Source organism: Hippopotamus amphibius, chromosome 1 (genome assembly GCF_030028045.1).
Source record: "Hippopotamus amphibius kiboko isolate mHipAmp2 chromosome 1, mHipAmp2.hap2, whole genome shotgun sequence".
NCBI classification, from domain to species: Eukaryota; Metazoa; Chordata; class Mammalia; order Artiodactyla; family Hippopotamidae; genus Hippopotamus; species Hippopotamus amphibius.
This window is the reverse complement of record NC_080186.1, coordinates 18,441,254-18,461,263: the sequence shown is the minus strand read 5'-3', so window position 1 is coordinate 18,461,263 and position 20,010 is coordinate 18,441,254. Positions and strand designations below refer to the sequence as shown.

The following is a 20,010-nucleotide window of genomic DNA, read 5'->3' as shown; positions in this document are numbered from 1 at the left end:
GGTTCACGTAGGCATTCCTTGGGCCTGAGCTCTCAATTTTCTCACTCTGTTGCTCTAAAAATATTCCTTCGTGGCGGTCTGTGATGGGTCTTATTTTTCCAACTAGATGTTGAGTTCTTTGAATTGCCTCAAAATTCCCGAAGCAAGTTCAAGAAATATTTGACAGGCAAAATGGTCACACCTGTTCTTCCTCTTTCAGCGCCCACTTTCCTCCCACTTCTCCCCTTATAATGCTTCTTCCCATCGTCCTTCTGCCCCGTCATTTCTGCCAGGGCTGTTACAATGCCCTTCCATCGGGTATTTCTGCCTCCTAACTTGCTCTTCCATACTACAGCTCAAAAAGTCCCCTAGAGCTCCCAATGGTAAAATGGACCACTGCCAGGTCTCTGCACACACCGGGCCTCCCACACCCCCACGATTTCACCCCGCAGTGAATTCTCTTCTAACGTTTTCAATCTTCTCTCACCTGAGCGCCATCAACGCCTCCTTGCCTGTTTCTCCTTCTGGGCTCGGGAGGGGGGTCAGGGACCGCCCACCCGGAGGGGAAGACGCTCGGTAGCCTAGCAGCCTGGGTTTCCCCACCCCTTTTTCCTTCCGAGCCAATCATTAGTTAGGGTGGGCGGGGCCGCGCGCCCAGCACCTGCGCGTTAAGAAGGGGCGGAGAGGCGCCGAGGCAGCTGTGCCAAATCCAGAGATGCAGTGGTGGGTGGTGGGCGCCGGGCTGTCGCTGCTGCTGCTGCAGCTGCAGCTGCAGCTGGTGCTTGGAGCCGTGCGGCCTCTGCGCCGCACCAGCTCTCCGCGCCGCACGGGCCCTCCGCGCCGCTACACCGCGGACTGGTCGAGTCTGGACTCCCGGCCGCTGCCGGCCTGGTTCGACGAGGCCAAATTCGGAGTGTTCGTGCACTGGGGCGTGTTCTCGGTGCCGGCCTGGGGCAGCGAGTGGTTCTGGTGGCACTGGGAGGGCGAGAAGTTGCCACAGTATCAGTTTTTCATGAAGGAGAACTACCCGCCCAATTTCAGCTACGGCGACTTCGGGCCGAGGTTCACGGCGCGCTTCTTCCACCCGGACAGCTGGGCCGACCTGTTCGAGGCCGCCGGGGCCAAGTGAGTTCGCCGCGGGGGCGGGCGGAGCGCCCGTGGGGGGGGGGGGGGGGGGGCGGGGTGCTTAGGCAGGTGGGAACCTAGCGGGGGTGGGGGCAGGCGAGGCGAGGCAACCTGCCGGGTCACAGAGGTGTCCGTCTGACTTAAGGTACCGGGGCTACTCTGTTTTGCGTCCTGAAGGATGCAGAATTGAATACCGCACGCCTGATCCTGAGGAGGTGCGTCCGGTTGAGGATTAGAAGGAAATAAAGGTTTCAGGTTAGTGGTGGACTGAGCCAGGTGACACCTGATGTCCCTTACGTGTCAACAAGACAATCAGGATTCCAGGATTTTAAGCCAGTGGTATGGAGTCTGGTCCTAATTCAACTGCGAACTTGAACAAGGCATTTTACCTCCCTACTACCTTCCTTCCATGGCTGTAGACAGGGATCGTGTTCTTCCTTTCAGGTTTAATATGTCCCAGAGGGAAGGGAGTTCTGGTGTGCAGTGTATTTGGGCAGCAATACAGGTTCTCTTTCATCTGCTCTTCTCAATGCCTTGCATACAGAGAGTGCTCAAGAAATGTTTGAATTGTTTTGAGAACTGTTGCAACTTGCGTGTGGACGGATGGTTCAGAGAACTGAAAGTGTCGAGCCCTGGCGCCGGGAAGAGAAAGGCAAGGAGTCACAAGGCTGATGAAGGGTGGGGCCAGTCCTGAAGGAGTCATCCTTGAGGGCAGGATGTCACAAGTATTAAGTCAGGAAATAGCGACCCTCAGCTTCGAGGTCGAGTTTGGCTGTCTGGTGGGAAGTGGGTTGGAGGAGAGTAGAATGGAGGCAGGTAGGTTTCCCAGCTCCTGGCTCAGGGCAGCCTTCCACCCTTACCTTGTCTGCTCAGACATCTTCCAGGTTTTAGTTTCTCTTGTACAAAAGAGAAATTACAACTGATATTTAGTGTTTGCAATTAAATGCATGGGAATATAAGTTTTGAATAAACAGAGGAGTTCACTGTTTTCCAGAAGGCTTAGAAATCCATAATTTTCAAACAAAGAAGTGGAAATCTGGGAGACATCCTTTGTCCAAGACAAGATGCCCTGGCTATGGACGAGATGACTGGGCCAACACAGAAGAAGGGAACTAATGTCCTAGATTTCAAATCCCTTGACTCTAAGGTGAAGGTTGTTTCCACCACACCAGGGGTCTGCAACCATGGCCAGAGGGATTGGTCTTCTGCTGGTTTTTGTAAGTTTCTTGAGAGGAGAAGGGTTTTTACATTTTAAGTGCGTTGTTTGAAAAAAGTAGAAGAGGAATATGCCACAGAGAGGACTGTGGTCCACAGAGCCTGAAATACTGTCTAGCCCTAAAGTTGAGCTCCCCATATCAGCCAGTGATTAAGTTATCACATGGGAGCGCCAGCTATTTTTCTGCCATAAAAGTAAATGAAATGTTGAGTGGTTTGGTTGTTATTTCAACACTTGCCTTTTCCCCCTCTTCTTTTGGCCTTTTGTGACCTCTGTAAATGAGAGGCAATTCATAAGGGCTTGGTAAAACAAACAGCTTACTTTTCTATCATCTGTTATTTCCAGCAGTGATTTCTTTCTCCTTTAGGGCAAAGGGTTTTTTTTTTTTTTTTTTTTTAAAGTAATCATTGATACACAGAAGGATTGAAGAACTGGAAAGCCAAAGTGTCCATCTTTCCCCTTACCTATTCCTTCCTTCCTCCCTTCCTTCCTTGTTTCCTGCTTGACTGGGAACTAAGGACTGTGGCTTTCCTGAGTTTGCTTTCATTCCCGGGGCAATACCCAAGGGGTGTTGTGACTGAAGCAACTCTCTGGGTGTCACTAATATAGTCACTCATACAAGTACAGTTGACCTTGAACAACACGGGTTTGAACTGCATGGGTTCACTTATATGCGGATTTTTTCAAATAAATACACTGGAAAAATTTTTGGAGATTTGCAACAATTTGAAAAAACTCACAGAAATATCAGAAATTAAGAAAAAGTTAGGTATGCATAAAAAGTCACGAAATGCATAAACTGTATAGATACTAGTCTGTCATTCTGTCATTTACTACCATAAAGTATATACAAATCTATTATAAAAAGCTGAAGTTTGCCAAAACTTACACATACACTTTGAGACTATACATGGTGCCCCTCGCAGAAATGTAAGGAAACATAAAGATGCAGTATTAAACCATAACTGCATAAAATTAACTGTAGTACATACTGTGCTACTGTCATAATTTTGTAGCCACCTCCTGTTGGTGTTATGGTGAGCTCAAGTGTTGCGAGTACCCACTTAAAATGCCACGTGATGCTCATCACCTTCACGTGACCATTTATCCTTCCAGAAAATTGCCTATTGCAGTAAAAAGTGATCTCTCGTGTTCACGTGTATTTTTCATCTTGTTTAGTGCAGTATCATAAACCTTGAATAACACCAGGGGACCCATACAGAGTACCCCTAGTGATGCCAGAAGTGCTCCCAAGAAACAGAAAATTCAGCATTACAAAAAAAAAGTTGAATTGCTTGATATGTATTGTGGGTTGAGGTCTGCAGCTGTGGTTGCCCACCATTCCAACATAAATGAATCCAGCATAAAAAAAGAAACAAAAAACCATGAAGCTGTCACTGCAGCTGTGCCAGGAGGCATGAAAAACCTTGCATTTCTTGTAAAATACCTTTTTATCTCATATTGAAAATGCAGCTTTAATGTGGGTGTGGGATTGCTATAAGAAGGTGTACCTAAAGACTCTAATATGATTTTTAAAAAAAGCGAAGTCATCACATGACAACTTAAAGCAAAAGGAAACTGAAGGATCTAAAGCTGGAAAATGTAGTGCCAGCAAAGGATGGTTTGATAATTTTAGAAAGAGGTTTGGCTTTTAAAATGTCAAGATAACAGGAGAAGCAGTTTCTGCCAACCAAGAGGCAAGTTCCCAGAAAATCATTGAGGAGAGAGGATACCTACCTAAACAGGTTTTTAATACAGATGAAAGTGCCCTATCCTGGGTGGGGCGGGGGGAATGCCATGAAGAACATTTATTAGTAAGGAGGACCAGAAAGCACCAGGATTTAAGGCAGGAAGGGACAGGCTAACTCTTCCGTTTGGTGCAAATGCAATGGACTTCATGATCAAGACTGTCCTTTTCTAAAAAGCTGCTAACCCACGAGCCTTGAAGGCAAAAGATAAATATGAACTGCCAGTCTTTTGGTTGTAGAACAAGAAGGCCTGGACAACGAGAACCCTTTTTCTGGATTAGTTCCATCAGTGCTTTGTCCCTGAAGCAGGAAGTACCTTGTGAGTAAGGGACTGCCTTTTAAAGTTCTTTTAATATTGGACAATGCTCCTGGCCACCTAGACCCCCAACAGTTCAACACCAAAGTCATCAAAGTGGTCCACTTGCCCCCAAACACAACATCTCTAATTCAGTCTAGATCTAGGGGTCATAAGGACCTTTAAGGCTCATTTCACACAGTACTGTATGGAAAGGATTCTAAGCGCTACACTATAGAGAACCCCAGTATAGAGAACATCATGAAAGTCTGGAAGGATTGCACCATTGAAGATGCCATTGTTGTTATAGAAAAAGCTGTGAAAGCCACCAAGCCCAGAACAATAATTTCCTTCTGGAGAAAACTGTGTCCAGATGTTGTGCATGACTCCACAGGATTTACAACAGAGCTAGTCAAGGAAATCAGGAAAGAGATGTGGGTGTGGCAAAGAAGGTGGGGGATGAGGGTTCCAAGATATGGATCTTGGGGGAATTCAGGAGCTAATAGACATCACACCTGAGGAATTAACAGAGGACAGCTTGATGGAGATGAGTGATTCATACAAGTGCCAGATGATGAGGAAAGAGACATGGAAAAAGCAGTGCCAGAAAACAGATTGACATTAGACAGTCAGGCAGAAGGATTCTGATTATTCAAGGCAGCTTTTGACTTCCTTTACCATCTGGACCCTTCTATGATATGAGCAATGAAACTAAAGCAAACAATGGAAGGATTGGTATCATATATAGAAGCATTTTTAGAGAAATGTAAAAGCAAAAATGTCAAACAGAAATTATGATGTATCTCCATCACCTTACACTGAATGCTTACCTCTCCTGCCTCCCGGTCTACCTCCTCCACCTCTCATGCCTCTGCCACCGCTGACAGCAAGACCAACCCCTCCTCTTCCTCCTCAGCCTACTCACCATGAAAACCTTTATGATGATCCACTTCTACTCAATGAACAGTAAATAATCATGACATACAGTTAATAAACATATCTGTTGTGTATGTGTGTCTGCATGTGAAAATCTAAGAACTGAGCAAAACATATTTGTGTTGTCATCATTGCCATCATTGCCTAAGTATTCCTCGTGTAGAACAGCGGTCCCTAACCTTTTGGGCACCAGAGGCCGACCCGTTTCATAGGAGACAATTTTTCCATGGACAGGGTTGGCGGGGTGGGGGTGGGGGTGGGAATAGGAATGGTTCAGGCGGTAACGCAGCAATGGGGAGCAGTGCGGAGCGGCCGATGAAGCTTTGCTCGCTTGCCCACCGCTCACCTCCTGCTGTGCGGTGCGGTTCCTAACAGGCCACGGACTGGTACCAGTCCATGGCCCGGGGGTGGGGACCCCTGGTGTAGAACATCATGTGCAAGATTGGTGTGGAAGTGAATAGCCAATCCTTACACAAGCATAAGGTAAGTGATACTTAGTATAAAATTAATAATGTATCAGTTTTCTTACTGTTTTAAAATTTCCCTTTCAAAGAATTACACTACCATACAGTACGCTCCCCTCCACCCCCCTCCCCATCTCATAATTGAATAACTGTGTATCAGCCTATCATCACAGGCAAGTGGTTTTCCAATGTAACAGTGTTTCCAATACCACATTATGAATATGACTATAATACTGTATGCCATAAAAATTTTATAATGGTTCGTTCATTAGTGTATAGGCTAGGCCACCATGAAGTATTGATTACACTGGGCTACTGTAAAACAATCATGTTGCTGTTTCTTCGTTACCAATGCATGAATCGTTTTACCTGCAAATAAATATGAATTGTTTTTTCACATTAGCTTTTCATTTCTGATATCTAGGGTTAGTATTAACTATAACATCTACAGTGTTTTATATCATATAAGACAATATTGATGTAGGTACTGACAGGTGGTTCATCTTGTAAACAGACAACATAAACTTACGATATCAGTAAATACGATACAGTACTATAAATGTATTTTCTCTTATGATTTTCTTAAAAACATTTTGTTTTCTCTGGCTTCCATTATTGTATGACTACAGTTTACAATACATATAACATACAAAATGGGTGTTAATCAACTGTTTATGTTATTGGTAAGGCTTCCAGTCAAGAGTAGGCTGTTAGTAGTTTTGGGGGAGTCAAGAGTTATACATAAATTTTCTTCTGCACAGGGGGGCGACACCCCAACCCCCATGTTGTTCAAGGGTCGACTGTACGTTTCCTGTAGTCAAGTTCTCCCAACCATTTAAAAAGCCTCAGGCACGCCATGTAAGTTTGTGCTGGTGGCCCACTGCCTGCTTCCATTGCTAATGTGGTTTCAATGTCTATAGGTATGTAGTCCTGACAACAAAGCATCACGAAGGCTTCACAAACTGGCCGAGTCCTGTGTCTTGGAACTGGAACTCCATGGATGTGGGGCCCCATCGTGATTTGGTTGGTGAGTTGGGAACAGCCATCCGGAAGAGGTGTGTGTCCACAGACAGATACTCCATCATCACTTTCAATCTAGCCATCCAGTATACTGTGACTTCTCTACTCTTCTGTGTTTTCTAAGTTTGCATTTAATGAGTACTTTGAAGGGCTTGACCTTGAATTGGCAGTGTTTGATGCTTGGCAGTTTTCATGTGACCAAAGGTGACACCATCTGAGAAGTTCACAGCCCTGTCTGGTTAGGTAAAGGATGCCCAGTGTAGACCACAATGCTGTATTTGTGCTCTTCAGAGGATTCTTTCTGGAAAGCCTTCCAACCCAGGGCCTTTTCCAGTACCTGGTGGAGGTCAGGGTTGGGTCTTATCTTTGTGTCCTCCTTAGCTGTCAACACAGAGCTTTGCAGGCATTTAGGGAAGGTTTAGATGGATGGCAGATGAAGAGAGAACTGAAAAGGGCAGTTAAAGCAGCAAAAAGGGAGGTAAGGAGCCACTGTGTTGATTTTAATTAATGTTTTCTAACATTTGCCACTTAATAAGTAGTAACTTCCCAAGATCAGAGAGCTGGCAAGGGGCAGAGGTGGAATTTGAACCTAGGTATTCTGGCTCTGGACCCTACAATTCTGGGTATATTTACCTGTAAGGAGGAAAAGTGGTACTTGTGTCATGCCCAGTCTCAGCTCTGTTGTGATTTGGCAAACTTAATGTCCTATTTAAGGGCCTAGATGAGTTGCCTATTTGTAGGAACACGGTTGTGCCCATTCATTTATGCATTGTCTCTGGCTGCTTTCAAACTACAATTGCAGAGTTGGTATAGAGATTGCAAGGCCTGCAAAGCCTAGGTATTATCTGGTCCATTAAGAAAGCATTTGCTGACTTATGTCACCTGTTAAATATTCAGTTTCCCAATGCTGTGCTGTCCTAATAGTCCTGCTGTAAAACTCTGAGATGTTGATTAGATCTGGACTCTAATATCCTTGATTTTTTACCTTCTTCATATCTATTTAGTCCCTAAATTGCATGATGAAATACTTAACTTCAATTCTTTCTGCCTTATCTATGCCATTGCGATGTTATCTTTACTTCTTACTTGTATTATAGTGTTTCCAAAACAGTCACTATTCTTAACTCAAAACAAGCTTCATCGTGTATGAAAATAGGTCAGTTTAACCATATTTTATTTGGGGTATGTTAAGAACTATTGATAAATCTTATATGAACCAATAAACCTGTATTCATTAATTTCAACTGCACAGAAAATGTTGCTAATGATTACTTCTGAGTGATAAGATTTTGGATGTTTTATTTTTTATACTTGTCTCTATTTTCCAGTATCTCTTCAACATGTATTCTTATGATTGACAGAAAACATTTTTTAATAGGACTATATGTTATTGAGATAATTGACTTAAAAGAAAAAAGATGGTTTAAATGACATTTGGTGTTAAGATATTTATTTATAAAAATAATTTGTTATGTGTATTATCAAAAACATAGTGAGCCCAATCATTTTGCTTAAGTGAATGAAAAGAGATAATTTAAGGAACTGGTTGTGGATCGTGCACTAACCTCCTCCCCCACACCCTCCCCCGCTTGCCCTATAGGTAAATTTCACTGAGATGTAAAAATGCTGCAACTGATTTTTCTTAAAACAAATTAGTTTTTCTTTGCTTAATGACAGTTGCTGTCCTGTTTTTCTATTTAAGGAACATACGCTATGGTCTCTATCACTCGCTCTTAGAATGGTTCCATCCTCTCTACCTACGTGATAAGAAAAATGGCTTCAAAACACAGCATTTTGTCCGTGCAAAAACAATGCCGGAGCTATATGACCTTGTTAACAGGTACTAAACAGAAATGTTTTTGGCCTTATGACTTTCAGCAATGACATCTGAGCTTCTTAGAGGATACTGTTAAGTTGAGAGGAAGGGAGAAAGGGGTAGGATATCAAAATAATAAAAGTGATGGTTGTGTTAAGACAAAATATATTTTTTCTTCCCACTTTTCAAAACTTTCATAATGTCATATTGCCTTTATAAATTGAAACAAACAAAACTGAGGATGGTCGTAAGTCAAAACTTCTGTTCCCTCCTTACATGCTATTTTCTTTGTCAGGACCTTGGGGAAGGGTAACATGGTCTAATGGGCCCTGCAGAGGATTTGGCATCTGGCAGATCTGTACTTGATTCCTGGCTCTTGTCACTTAAAAGCCTTAAATAGGTCACCCTTCTGAGCCTCAGATTCTCACTCTGTAAAGTGGGGATAATAATGCCTTCTGTATAGGGCTCAGCATAATATGTGAAAAGTATCTGTCACTATTCCTGATAAAGAATAATGGTGTTCTTATTACCATTCTTTTTTTTTTTTCTTTTTTTTAAATATTTATTTATTTGGCTGTACCGGGTCTTCATTGAGGCACACGGAATCTTCAGTTGCAGCACACGGAATCATTAGTTGCAGCATGCAAACTCTTAGTTGCAGCATGTGGGATCTAGTTCCCTGACCTGGGCCCCCTGCATTAGGAGCTCTGGGTCTTAACCCCTGGACCACCAGAGAAGTCCTATCATTATTCTTAAAATGATCTCTTTCACTTTGGGGTTTGTCACTAGTCTTCACCATGTTTTATTCTGAGTTTGCCCTTCTTGCTCCTGGGGGCTCCTAGAGGATGGAGGATCTTTAAAGATTAAGAGGCAGCTATCTCTGCCTGGACTCTCAGTGTAGACCAAAAGACAAAAAAGACCCCTTGCATCCAGATGACTTCTCTAAGGAAATAGTACAGTTGTAAGAGACCAGCAAAGGCTTCAAGTCAGAAATCCAGTTCTTTTTTCTTACTGACTGTATAGCCTTGGACAAACTACTTGATCTTTCTAGATTGAGTTTATTTATCTGTTTATACATCACAGGGTCATTGTGAAAATGAATGAGGTGATGAGTATAAAGTATCTAGTACAGTTTCTTGTACCCAGTAAAACACAGACCATCTGTGTTTCTCTCACCTCTTAGACAGGCAGTCTTTTTCCTGGAATCAACCCACTGTCCTAAGTACAAGGGTGAGTCAAAAATTATCCTCACTACAGTTATATTAAAACTTCTGTTGGCCGCACAGCCAGCATACGGATAATTTTTGACTCATCCTTCCAGTTATGGAGTACAGCACAGGATCAGGCATCAGACAGATTTGCATGTGGGTTCCAGCTCCTGTTACTTCCAGCTTTGTCACCTAAAACAAAGTACCCTACTAAACATTAGATACTTGCTTTCTAAAGTAGGAATAATCATGCTTACCTTATAGCTATAAATACACACACACACTCATACCTCATAGGGCTCAGAGTAATAATATGTGAAAGATGCAACTGTGGTTCAAGTGAATTCAGTAGATTTTAATAGTCAAAGCTTTGGGTAGTTGTCCGTCAAAATGCCTTTGATGGAACAGTTCAAGCTCTTAACTGTCTTAAAAGCAGAAACATGAATCCTGTAGTTCTGGAGCACCACTCTTTTCATTGGAGTTAGTTGCCAAAAGGAAACCAAATTGTATACACACTGATTACTGCTCTACTTTTTAATTTAAGACATTAAAAAGAAAAAGATTAGGAAGAAATATATCAAAATGCTATGTATTAAACAGTGGCTGTGTTAGCTAAGGAGTTTGTGTGTGTGTGTGTGTGTGTGTGTGTGTGTGTGTGTATTGTCATTTTCATCTCTTTAGTCTTCCACCTTCTCTGCGCTGTGGTAATTTTTTGGTACTTGCAAAATAAGGGAAAGTTAAGTTTTAAATATTTGTTGCAAAGATAGATCCGTAAGACTTAACTGTGAAATTAAGGATTCAGATAATAAATGTTGTTCTCATTGCGTGTCTCTCAGGTACAAACCTGACTTGATTTGGTCTGATGGAGAGTGGGAATGTCCCGATACTTACTGGAACTCTACAAATTTTCTTGCTTGGCTCTACAATGATAGCCCAGTTAAGGTACATGATTATAGGACTTATCTCTTGTTTATCTGCTGTGGTAAAAGAAAAAGTGAGGAACCAAGATCCGGAGTAATTACAGTAATGACAACAGCAGCGACAGTAAACAGTAACATCCGCGCGGGTGTGGGGGGGATCAGGGAACTTAGTGGATGTTAAAGCTTGCTCCTTTCATTCTTTTTTGGCCCCTTCCTTAGAGTGTAAGCTTTCTTTTTCTCCTTTAATTCTTGATTTTTACAAAATAGTTTAAAATCTTCTTACATTTGAGCAGCGTAGGGATAGCGTGTAGAAGTCCCAGACCACCGTAGAGAAAATAAACTGTGAAGCACACAGACATTATCAATGAGAAAACCAGCCCCAAAATTAATATATAAAACATATGAAAATTAAACGATAGGAATAAAATGTGAATATCTGAGCCTTCACCTACTCTATGTTGATAATGTAGTTTAACTCTTAAGGGGAAATTTCATTTCCCTTGTATCCAAATCCTTGAGGGACCTTTGCCTACCAGGCCCTCTTCCCCGTAGTCAACACTATTACGCTGCACAGTAGCTCTGCATTTGAAGCTGGTATTTCAATACACTTACAAAGTAGCAGGAGTCTTAATCTTCACGATAGGAAATTCAAAAAATTTTTACATAGTCTAGATTTGTTGGGGATTTCCAAGAAAAATCTTAAGTCTGAGACCAGTTTGAACTGAGCTATATCTTGGTAGACTCATAAACCTCTAAGGATCTCATTGGGTAAATATTACTAAATTCACAAAATGGGAAGAAAGTGAAAAAGGAAAGACCGTGTGAGACAAATAGAAGCAAACTCAGATTGGTTTTCTGGGACTTATGAGATGTGTGGGGACCTTTAATGGCGTTCCCCCCATGGTCCCCAGGCGGGGGTGACTCAGATGTGGAACCTTGGGTGGGACACCACAGACCCTATTCTACGCACTCTCTTTCTGAATGCTTTCTCACGCGTTAGGAAGGAGGGGTTGTGTTGACGATATACTCATGGTAGGAAAGTACCTTTAGGAGAGCTACTCCCTTACCCTGACTCTGCCTTCTCTCTGTGGTTCCCACGTGGCTGACTCCTGAGCTCTCCAGAGGTCTTCCCTGGGAGGTCACCTTCCCCACCACCCTGTGTAACATTCCAGCATGCCTCTGTCACAGTGTATGGCTTCCCTTGCTTTCTCTTACCACTTACCTGGCCTAACATGTTTCAGATAGCGTTTACCTCATTGCTGTCGGTCTCCCTCACTAAAGTGTCAGCTTTGGGAGGGCAGGCGTTTGGGTCTGTTCATTGCTACGTCTCCCACCCCAGGAACAGGACCTGGCCCAGTGAGGCACGTAGTTAAGCACTGGTGGAATGTGAACTAAATCTGGCTCCTGGTAACTTACCCCCTTTCCTGGATCGGTGTTCCCCGTTTATGGTCACCCCTAACTCTGATGTGGATGTCACGTTGTAGTTGTCCACGTATCTGTCTCCTCAGCTAGTCTCTGCTGGATCTCTGAGGGCAAGAACTGTGTTTTGTTTACTCTGGATACCCCAGCAGGAGCCTCCTAGGAGTATTAAACGTTGACATTAAGCTAGTCCCTGTAAGGATTTCTCTCAACATTCAGCAGAAGTTTGAGGGAAGGAAAAGAATGTTTGATTACTGACTTTTCCTTCCCTAGGTAAAGAAAGCCAGGCTTGTATAGCGGAAAGCATCCTGGGCTGGGTTCAAATACCTGATTCACAGCTTTCCGAAACTCGGCCTGGGGATGTGACCTCGGGCAGGTCTTCTCTTCTCCATTTCTCCCCTGATAGAATGAGTGGTTTCCTAGAGAATCTAAACAGGCCACCCTGGCTCTGACATTACATGTTCCTAGGCCAGGGTTTCTCAGCCTCTGTACTGTTGACATTTGGGGCTGGATATTTCTTTGTTGTGAGGGGCCTATCCTGTACGTCGTAAGATGTGCAGCAGCATCCCTGGTGCTACTAGGTGGCAGTTAGCGCCACCCCCACTTGTGACAACCAGAAAAAGGTCTCTAGATTTTGCCACAAGTCTTGTCCAGGGCAAAATGGCCCCCAGTTGAGAAACACTACTCTCAACTCAATCTGCTCCTTGCTTCCAAATTAGCACCTAACGTATCAAACTGCGTTACGTGAGGAAGCTAAGTGGTTTTACCCCCCGTGACCCCAGTCCCCCTTCCTCCCTTAGGATGTGGTTGTGGTAAATGACCGGTGGGGTCAGAACTGTTCCTGTCACCATGGAGGATACTACAACTGTCAAGATAAATTCAAGCCAGAGACCTTGCCGGATCACAAGTGGGAGATGTGCACCTCCATAGACAAGATGTCCTGGGGCTATCGTCGTGACATGGTGATGGCTCACATTGCAAGTGAATCTGAAATCATTTCGGTAAGAACACCTGTGAGGTAGTGATTTGTTAACTGCTATCCCAACCTACCTTCTGACTAAGAGTGGTGGAAGCACTGTGGATGGAAGTGCAGGCCGATAGAACCCTTTAGGGTTATTGAACATACTTATAAAACCTGTCCTAAGGAAATGGGTATAATTATAGAAGAGTTCTGTACAGAGATGTTCTTCTCAGGATTATTTTCAGTTTGACCTTTGAGCTGTTTCAATTTCTTGCAACCTTAAAGGAATAATTAAGTAGATTTGGGGGTTTTCCTTAGCCATTAAAATGTTTCTGGGAGCTCACCGGCTGCTTCTGCCCCACAGAGTTGCTTCCACGTCAAGGTCCTTCTGCGCCTGGCTTTCCTTTTCCCTGGCCTTGCATTTCCCAGGATCACTGTAACTTCAGGCCCCCAGTGGATGCCCTGTGACTGGCAAATTCACCTTTTGCAATTGACCTGTTGAAACAACTGTGAAAAGGAGCCAGTGGGCAATGTCCTTTTCTCTCCAATCTGTCTTTCCACCTCTCTGTCACTTGCTCAAGTGGGCGCCAAAGGTGACACAGCAAACGAAATTGGACAGGTTCTTCATTTTGAAAATGTCAGAGATGTGCCTTTTGGATTTCAAACAGTAACATCAGATGTCAACAAACTTAGTTCCTTTTACTGCCTGAAACTAATCAAACGGCTCTATGTAGACAAATCTCTGAATCTTTCTACAGAGTTCATCAGCTCCACCAAGAGACCCTATGCAAATGAAATGGAGACTGTCGATTTCAAAGATAAATTGGAAGAAACAAAAGGTCAGATCAGCAACTCAATTAAGGAACTCACAAATGGCCGCTTCGGGAACCTTTTAGCTGACAACAGTGTAAACGACCAGACCAAACTCCTTGTGGTTGATGCTGCCTACTTTGTTGGAAAATGGATGAAGAAATTTCCTGAATCAGAAACCAAAGAATGTCCTTTCAGAATCAGTAAGACCGACACCAAACCAGTGCAAGTGATGAATCTGGAGGCCACGTTCTGTATGGGCAACATTGATGGTATCAATTGTAAGGTCATAGAGCTTCCCTTTCAAACCAAGCACCTCAGCATGCTCATCCTGCTGCCCAAGGATGTGGAGGATGGGTCCACGGGCCTGGAGCAGATTGAAAAACAGCTCAGAGATGCTCTTGCAGTGGATCAGTCCCAGCACCATGGCCAATGCCAAAGTCAAACTCTCCATTCCAAAATTTAAGGTGGAAAAGATGATTGATGCCAAGGCTAGTCTGGAAAACCTAAGGCTGAAAAACATCTTTAATGAGAATACATTCGATTTCTCTGGAATGTCAGAGACCAAGGGAGTGGCTCTCTCAAATGTCGTTCACGGAGTGTGCTTGGAAATAACTGAAGATGGTGGGGATTCCACAGAGGTGCCAGGATCATGAATCCTGCAACACAAGGATGAATTCAATGCCGATCACCCCTTTATTTACCTCATCAGGCACAACAAAACTCGAAACATCATGTTCTTTGGCAAATTCTGTTCTCCATAAGTGGCAGAGCCTAGGTTAAGTCCCACCCGACTTCTCTGTAAACTCTGCATCCAGAGAATCATTTTCTAAATACAATAAATTGTTAATATTGCTGGATCAGGAAGCTGCTGGTGCTCACACTAATAGGCCTTTTTTTCCAATCTATTTTTTTTTGTTCTTTCCCTCCTGCCCCCTTCAAAGACAATACTTTTTTTTTTTTTTTAAAGTTCTTTGTTGGAGTTTGGTTGCTTTACACTCTTGTGCCAGTGTTTGAAGTACACCAAGACAATAATTTTAATGAAAAGGAATCACCTTAGAGAAAAAAAATATGTATTCATTATTTGTCAAGCTATCTAGGGTTATTGGCAGGAATACTGTCTTTCACAAAGAAAATTCCTATAAGGCGGATCTGGAGGATTTTATTACCAAAGCTTAGCCTTCCTTCCCTGGGGTACAGAATGTTCCAGACATTCTCTTTTCCCTGAAAGACTAAAGAAACTGGCACATGGGCTTCACAAAACTTTCCTGGGGCCAGTGAAACTTGGGCATACGTTCAGGCTACTGTACGTCCACAGTTCCTTACGCTAAACCCTGCAGGACAAATATTTCTTTCAAATTCTGAATTTTGGGGATTTTAGAAAGATAATATGTCACACATACTGTATGTTACGGATCTCCATTGATAGAGGCTGGAACAGCACCCTATAAATCAACACCTTACTATTTCTGCCACAAAATGTAGAATATTTGCTCAAAATAAAGTCTCTAGGTAGCCCATAAATATCAGCTTTTGCTGTCAAATCAGCGTGCCTCCTGTTTCTGAAAAAACTTTGTTTTCAGAACTTTTTGAAATTTTGGAGTGTTGGACCTGTAGTAACCAAAGGACAGCACCACAAGGGGAAGTTCAGATCTTATTAAGAATTAACTTTCACTTCTGATAGAACCCCCACGTGGTTGTTGGGTTGGCAAGAGACCACTGGCAGGGAATTCTGACTTATAGGCTTGTGGATGTCTGACCACTAGGGACTTAAATGCACAGGGACTTTCACAGTCGACAATAAAAGAATTTTCGCATATTGAAGGGATTTGTCTCTTTGTCTACTGTGATAGTGGGAAAGGGGGAGGACCTTGATGTTGCGAAGAAATGTGACTAAAGCTATTGATATGCTCACGCTGCCTTGACACGTATTTTTCCAAAGTCTGTGGGTTTAGTTACTGTAGATAGCTAGTTGGTAACCTACGACAACTGCAGATTTAAAGGTGTTTCTGAGAAATTATCTGTGTCACCAGTTCACGTGTTAATTCACCACAGTAACATGAAGAAGAGTTGGATCTGGTGATAGTGCTCCCCTCCTCTCTCCTCTGGCTTCGTTGTAAATAGGTTCAACTTTCTTCTTGCCCCGGAGGTTCAATATTGAATTTCTTTCATGCTGCTGACAATAAAATATTATTGAATTTAAAAAAAATGTTTCTGAATGTAATATGGGTTAATGCTTTGAGGGTTGATGAAGACCAGTTATGTAGTATCACAACTATGTAGAATTAACTGCACAGGAAAAAGACCAGAAGTCTTTTGGGCACTGTAACAAAACCTCCTTTTTAACATATTCTGTCCACAGCCTTAATTTTTCTGGGCTGCCTTGAAGTGCTACCATTTGAGGTCGCAGTAAACACACACACATCCCACTCCAGAAATCTTAAAGAATATATCTCTTTGCAGCATGTTTTCCTGAAGGCGCAACACACACATTTATAGAGTCCATTGCATCCAGAGTGTCCTGAAATTCATCAGAGCTCTTCCACCTCCCCAGAGTCTCCACAGCACCTGCTCTAAATCTCTCCTCTCTGATCCCGGTATTCTCTCTGGATGGCTCCATGGGATTCCTTCATGGCCAAGTGCTTTGTCTGCAGCATCCCGGCCCACATTCTGTTCTTCTGACACACGACCCTCCCCACTGCATATGACACCATGGCAGGTGCCGGCTCACGGGGAAGTGCCCGTGATCACTCCCTGGAATTCGAGTTAATGTATTTCTCCACCTTGTAGCAGGATTTTTCAGTTTTCTCATATAAGCCTGTCCTGCTTTTATAATGACAAAAATATATAGTATTTTCCAAAGGGTAAAGGATGTTCCCAAAGCAGAGGGAGAAAGTAACCTAGATTCTTTTTCTTCCCTTCATCTGTGTGTTCTAAGCATTCGGCCAGGCTTGGCTTTCAGAGCTAGAATTTCCCTTTTTCTGTTCTCTCCAGGAACTGATTCAGACAGTAAGTTTGGGAGGCAACTATCTTCTCAACATTGGACCAACTAAAGATGGACTGATTGTCCCCATCTTCCAAGAAAGGCTTCTTGCTGTTGGGAAGTGGCTGAGCATCAATGGGGAGGCTATCTATGCCTCCAAACCGTGGAGGGTACAATCTGAAAAGAACACGACCTCTGTGTGGTGAGTCTAGTCTTCTGTTCCTTGCAGGAATGAGATGTGGCTCATTCTGAGCTGGCATCTCCTTGGGTCCACAGTGGTACAAGCCAGGCTGGGAATCATCTTGAGGAAGTGCAAAAGTGGTTCTTTTGCTATTAAATTTGTGCCCAGGTTTATGTTTTAGGCCCCAGGGTATCTGACTAGTAAGGGAGGCAATAGGCTTGGTGAAAAAAAGGAGGAGCTACAAAGTATCAGCCAATTTGCTTCACAGTGTTACCCCACCTCCTGAAAATGGTAATAGCTAATATTTGTACATCATCCACAATGTGCAAGGCTCCATTCTAAATTCTTTCTCCTCATTTAATACCCTCAACAATCCCAAGTTGATACTGTCATTATCCCCAGGTTACAAGTGAGAAAGTGGGCTCAGGGCAGTAATATCACTTGCCTGGAATTACAGAGCTACTAAGTGGAGAAGTCATGATTCATCCTTGAAACTGTGGATCTAGTTATTTGGTCTTGGGCTTCAGTTTTTTCCAACTGCAAAATGGGGTGCTGATACCTAACTTCCTAGAGTGTTTGTGAGGGTCAAATGAGATAACGTATGTAAAGTACCTGGCAGAGTGCTAGGCACATACTAACTGTTCAGTGGAAGACCTCGGCGAGTGTCATACCACAGAGCAGGAGTCTTTGGATCAGGGGAAACGCCTTCATGCTTCTGTTTTGGATGAGTTTCTATTTAGTGATTTTTCACCCTCTTCTCTAAGCATGGTGAAATCTCAGAACAACAAATTTGTCTTGGGAATTCTCTGGCAGTTCAGTGGTAGGACTCAGCGCTTTCACTGCTGTGGGCCTGGGTTTGATCCCTGGTTGGGGAACTAAGATCCCACAAGCTGCATGGGGCGGCCAAAAAAAAAAAAAATTTTTTTTAATTGAAATAAATTTAAAAAAAATTTTTTTTAATTGAAAGAAATAATTTTGTCTTCATTGCATACCTTGCCCCTGTTATGGCCTCAGCTGTTTTCACATGGATTTGGAGTTGAAGAGAGAGACGAATAATGAGGCAGATGGCTTCAGTGTGAGATAACTAGTATAAGAGTTGAAAAGAAAATTTTTAAGGAAACTTAGAACCCCATAGAGAGACAACATGCAAGATATCAACAGAAAGAGTCTTGCAGGCCTGCTTTCTTCTTACAGACCTTAATTGGTATGGAGTTATTAGTCCTTCTGAGTAGCAGTGACAGACTGAAGGTCTCAGAATTGGTAGATAATTGAAAGGGGAATGTATAAGATCACGTGGCAGGGTAATAAGCCAGGTATCTTTGGCGATGGTGTTTCTTTTCTCCCAGGTATACCTCAAAAGGATCAGCTGTTTATGCCATTTTCCTGCACTGGCCAGAAGATGGAATCTTAAACCTTGAATCCCCTGTAACTACTTCAACTACAGAGGTAAAGAGCCTCAGTCAGTCCTGGCAGAGATGTAACTTTTTATAAAGGAATTGGCAAGCCTTCTCTAATTCTTCCTTCCTTCCCCAGGGTCCTCCCGTGTTTACTCCCATTCTGGACAGCCTTCCCCACCCTGGCCCAGCATAACTGTTTCCTGCCATGCTCAGGCCATATTCTGTGCTTATCAGTGCATTAATGCTTTCTCCATTGCCTTTTGTGTTCTTCAGGTAACAATGCTGGGCATCCAAAGCTATCTGAAGTGGTCCCCAAATCCAGGTAAAGGTCTCCTCGTGTACCTGCCCCAGTTGCCACCCCCTGCTCTTCCAACTGAGTTTGCTTGGACTATAAAGCTGACAGGGGTGGAGTGATCACTGGAATTCAAGAAGAAAGGAACATGGCCTACACTTTGGTTTTGCTCGTATTGTATTCCATCACTGTGACAAACTACTCCACTCAGACATCTCTTTTCCAACACATTTTAATAAAAGGAATGGATTATGTTACACTGATGTCTCACAAGATCAAAGATCTGAGATCCATTGCTAGCATCTCTGATCAGCAGAAGAGACTGAACAGTTAAGCCCGTCCATTCCTAACTTTGGGAATTATCTACGATGGAAACTTCATTCCATTCTGTGTTTCATAACCTGCTTGCTTATTCAAATGACTTCAGATCAAGAATAAGCCAAGTCATCCCGTTGCCTATGGGAGGAGCTGAAAAGGATTTGGCAGAAACTACGACATGCTATTTATTTAGCATCAAATGTCACCAATTACCCCCACCTACCTGCAGGAGCAGGAGATTCTGGAGGGGAAGGAAAATGCTTCCTAGGCTGCTAATAGTCAGCTTTTTAGAAGTTTCCAAAGCAAACTAAGAGCTCTGAAGTTCAGTTTGTTTACAGTGATACTGTGAAGAAAATGAATGTGATTCTGCCCTGTTTTCTTTAGTACAATCAAATGAATAAATTCATACATCAAATTATTTTCTACCAAAAAGCATGTTGTGGCTTTCTTCTTCCAGTTTCTATATGGATTGCTTATAGCCTTATGTTTATGTTTTAAAAAAAGGGGGGTGGGGTGGAAATCTGCCAAGTCTCCTTAATGCAGGGCAAGGAAAGTAATTCCTTTGGTTCTTCTACTCCTCACTTCCGGTACCATTCTTTTGAGTTGACTACCAGTTCAGCCTCTTTAATTTTTATAGATCTAATAAAGTTTTCTATTTCTTTTTTATTTACTAGATGTATTTTGAAATCCTTACCCTACAATTACAGAAAATTTTTTTCTCAAGCACATATGAAACATTTACAAATGTAAATACCAAAGAAGCAATATCATACAGGCTATATAGTATGTCAGCAACATACTTAAAGGACCACAAAAACTTGGAGGAAAAAAACTAATATGTTTGGAAATTTAAGAACATTTCTAAATACTTATTGATCAAAAAAAGCACCATATGGGGAGTTAGAAAATACTTAGAATGGTA

The 20,010-nt window shown here is 42.8% G+C and overlaps 1 protein-coding gene and 1 pseudogene across 2 annotated transcripts; both read left to right on the top strand.

Moving 5' to 3' along the window:
- Positions 1 to 661: 661 nt before the first annotated feature.
- FUCA1 (alpha-L-fucosidase 1) lies at positions 662 to 19,514 on the top strand. Of its 2 annotated transcripts, XM_057699886.1 has the most exons (8): positions 662 to 1,104; positions 6,684 to 6,818; positions 8,486 to 8,623; positions 10,644 to 10,749; positions 12,947 to 13,147; positions 16,912 to 17,102; positions 18,428 to 18,527; positions 18,752 to 19,514. In XM_057699886.1, exons 1-8 carry the CDS (start codon positions 695 to 697, stop codon positions 18,890 to 18,892), a joined length of 1,422 nt encoding a protein of 473 aa, XP_057555869.1. In that variant the 5' UTR covers positions 662 to 694; the 3' UTR covers positions 18,893 to 19,514. The 2 variants fall into 2 exon arrangements, with proteins under 2 accessions (XP_057555869.1, XP_057555876.1); XM_057699893.1 differs by lacking the exon at positions 18,428 to 18,527 and having other exon boundaries at positions 673 to 1,104; positions 18,752 to 18,877.
- Positions 13,505 to 16,222, top strand: LOC130831619 (serpin B5-like; annotated as a pseudogene).
- Positions 19,515 to 20,010: the final 496 nt, after the last annotated feature.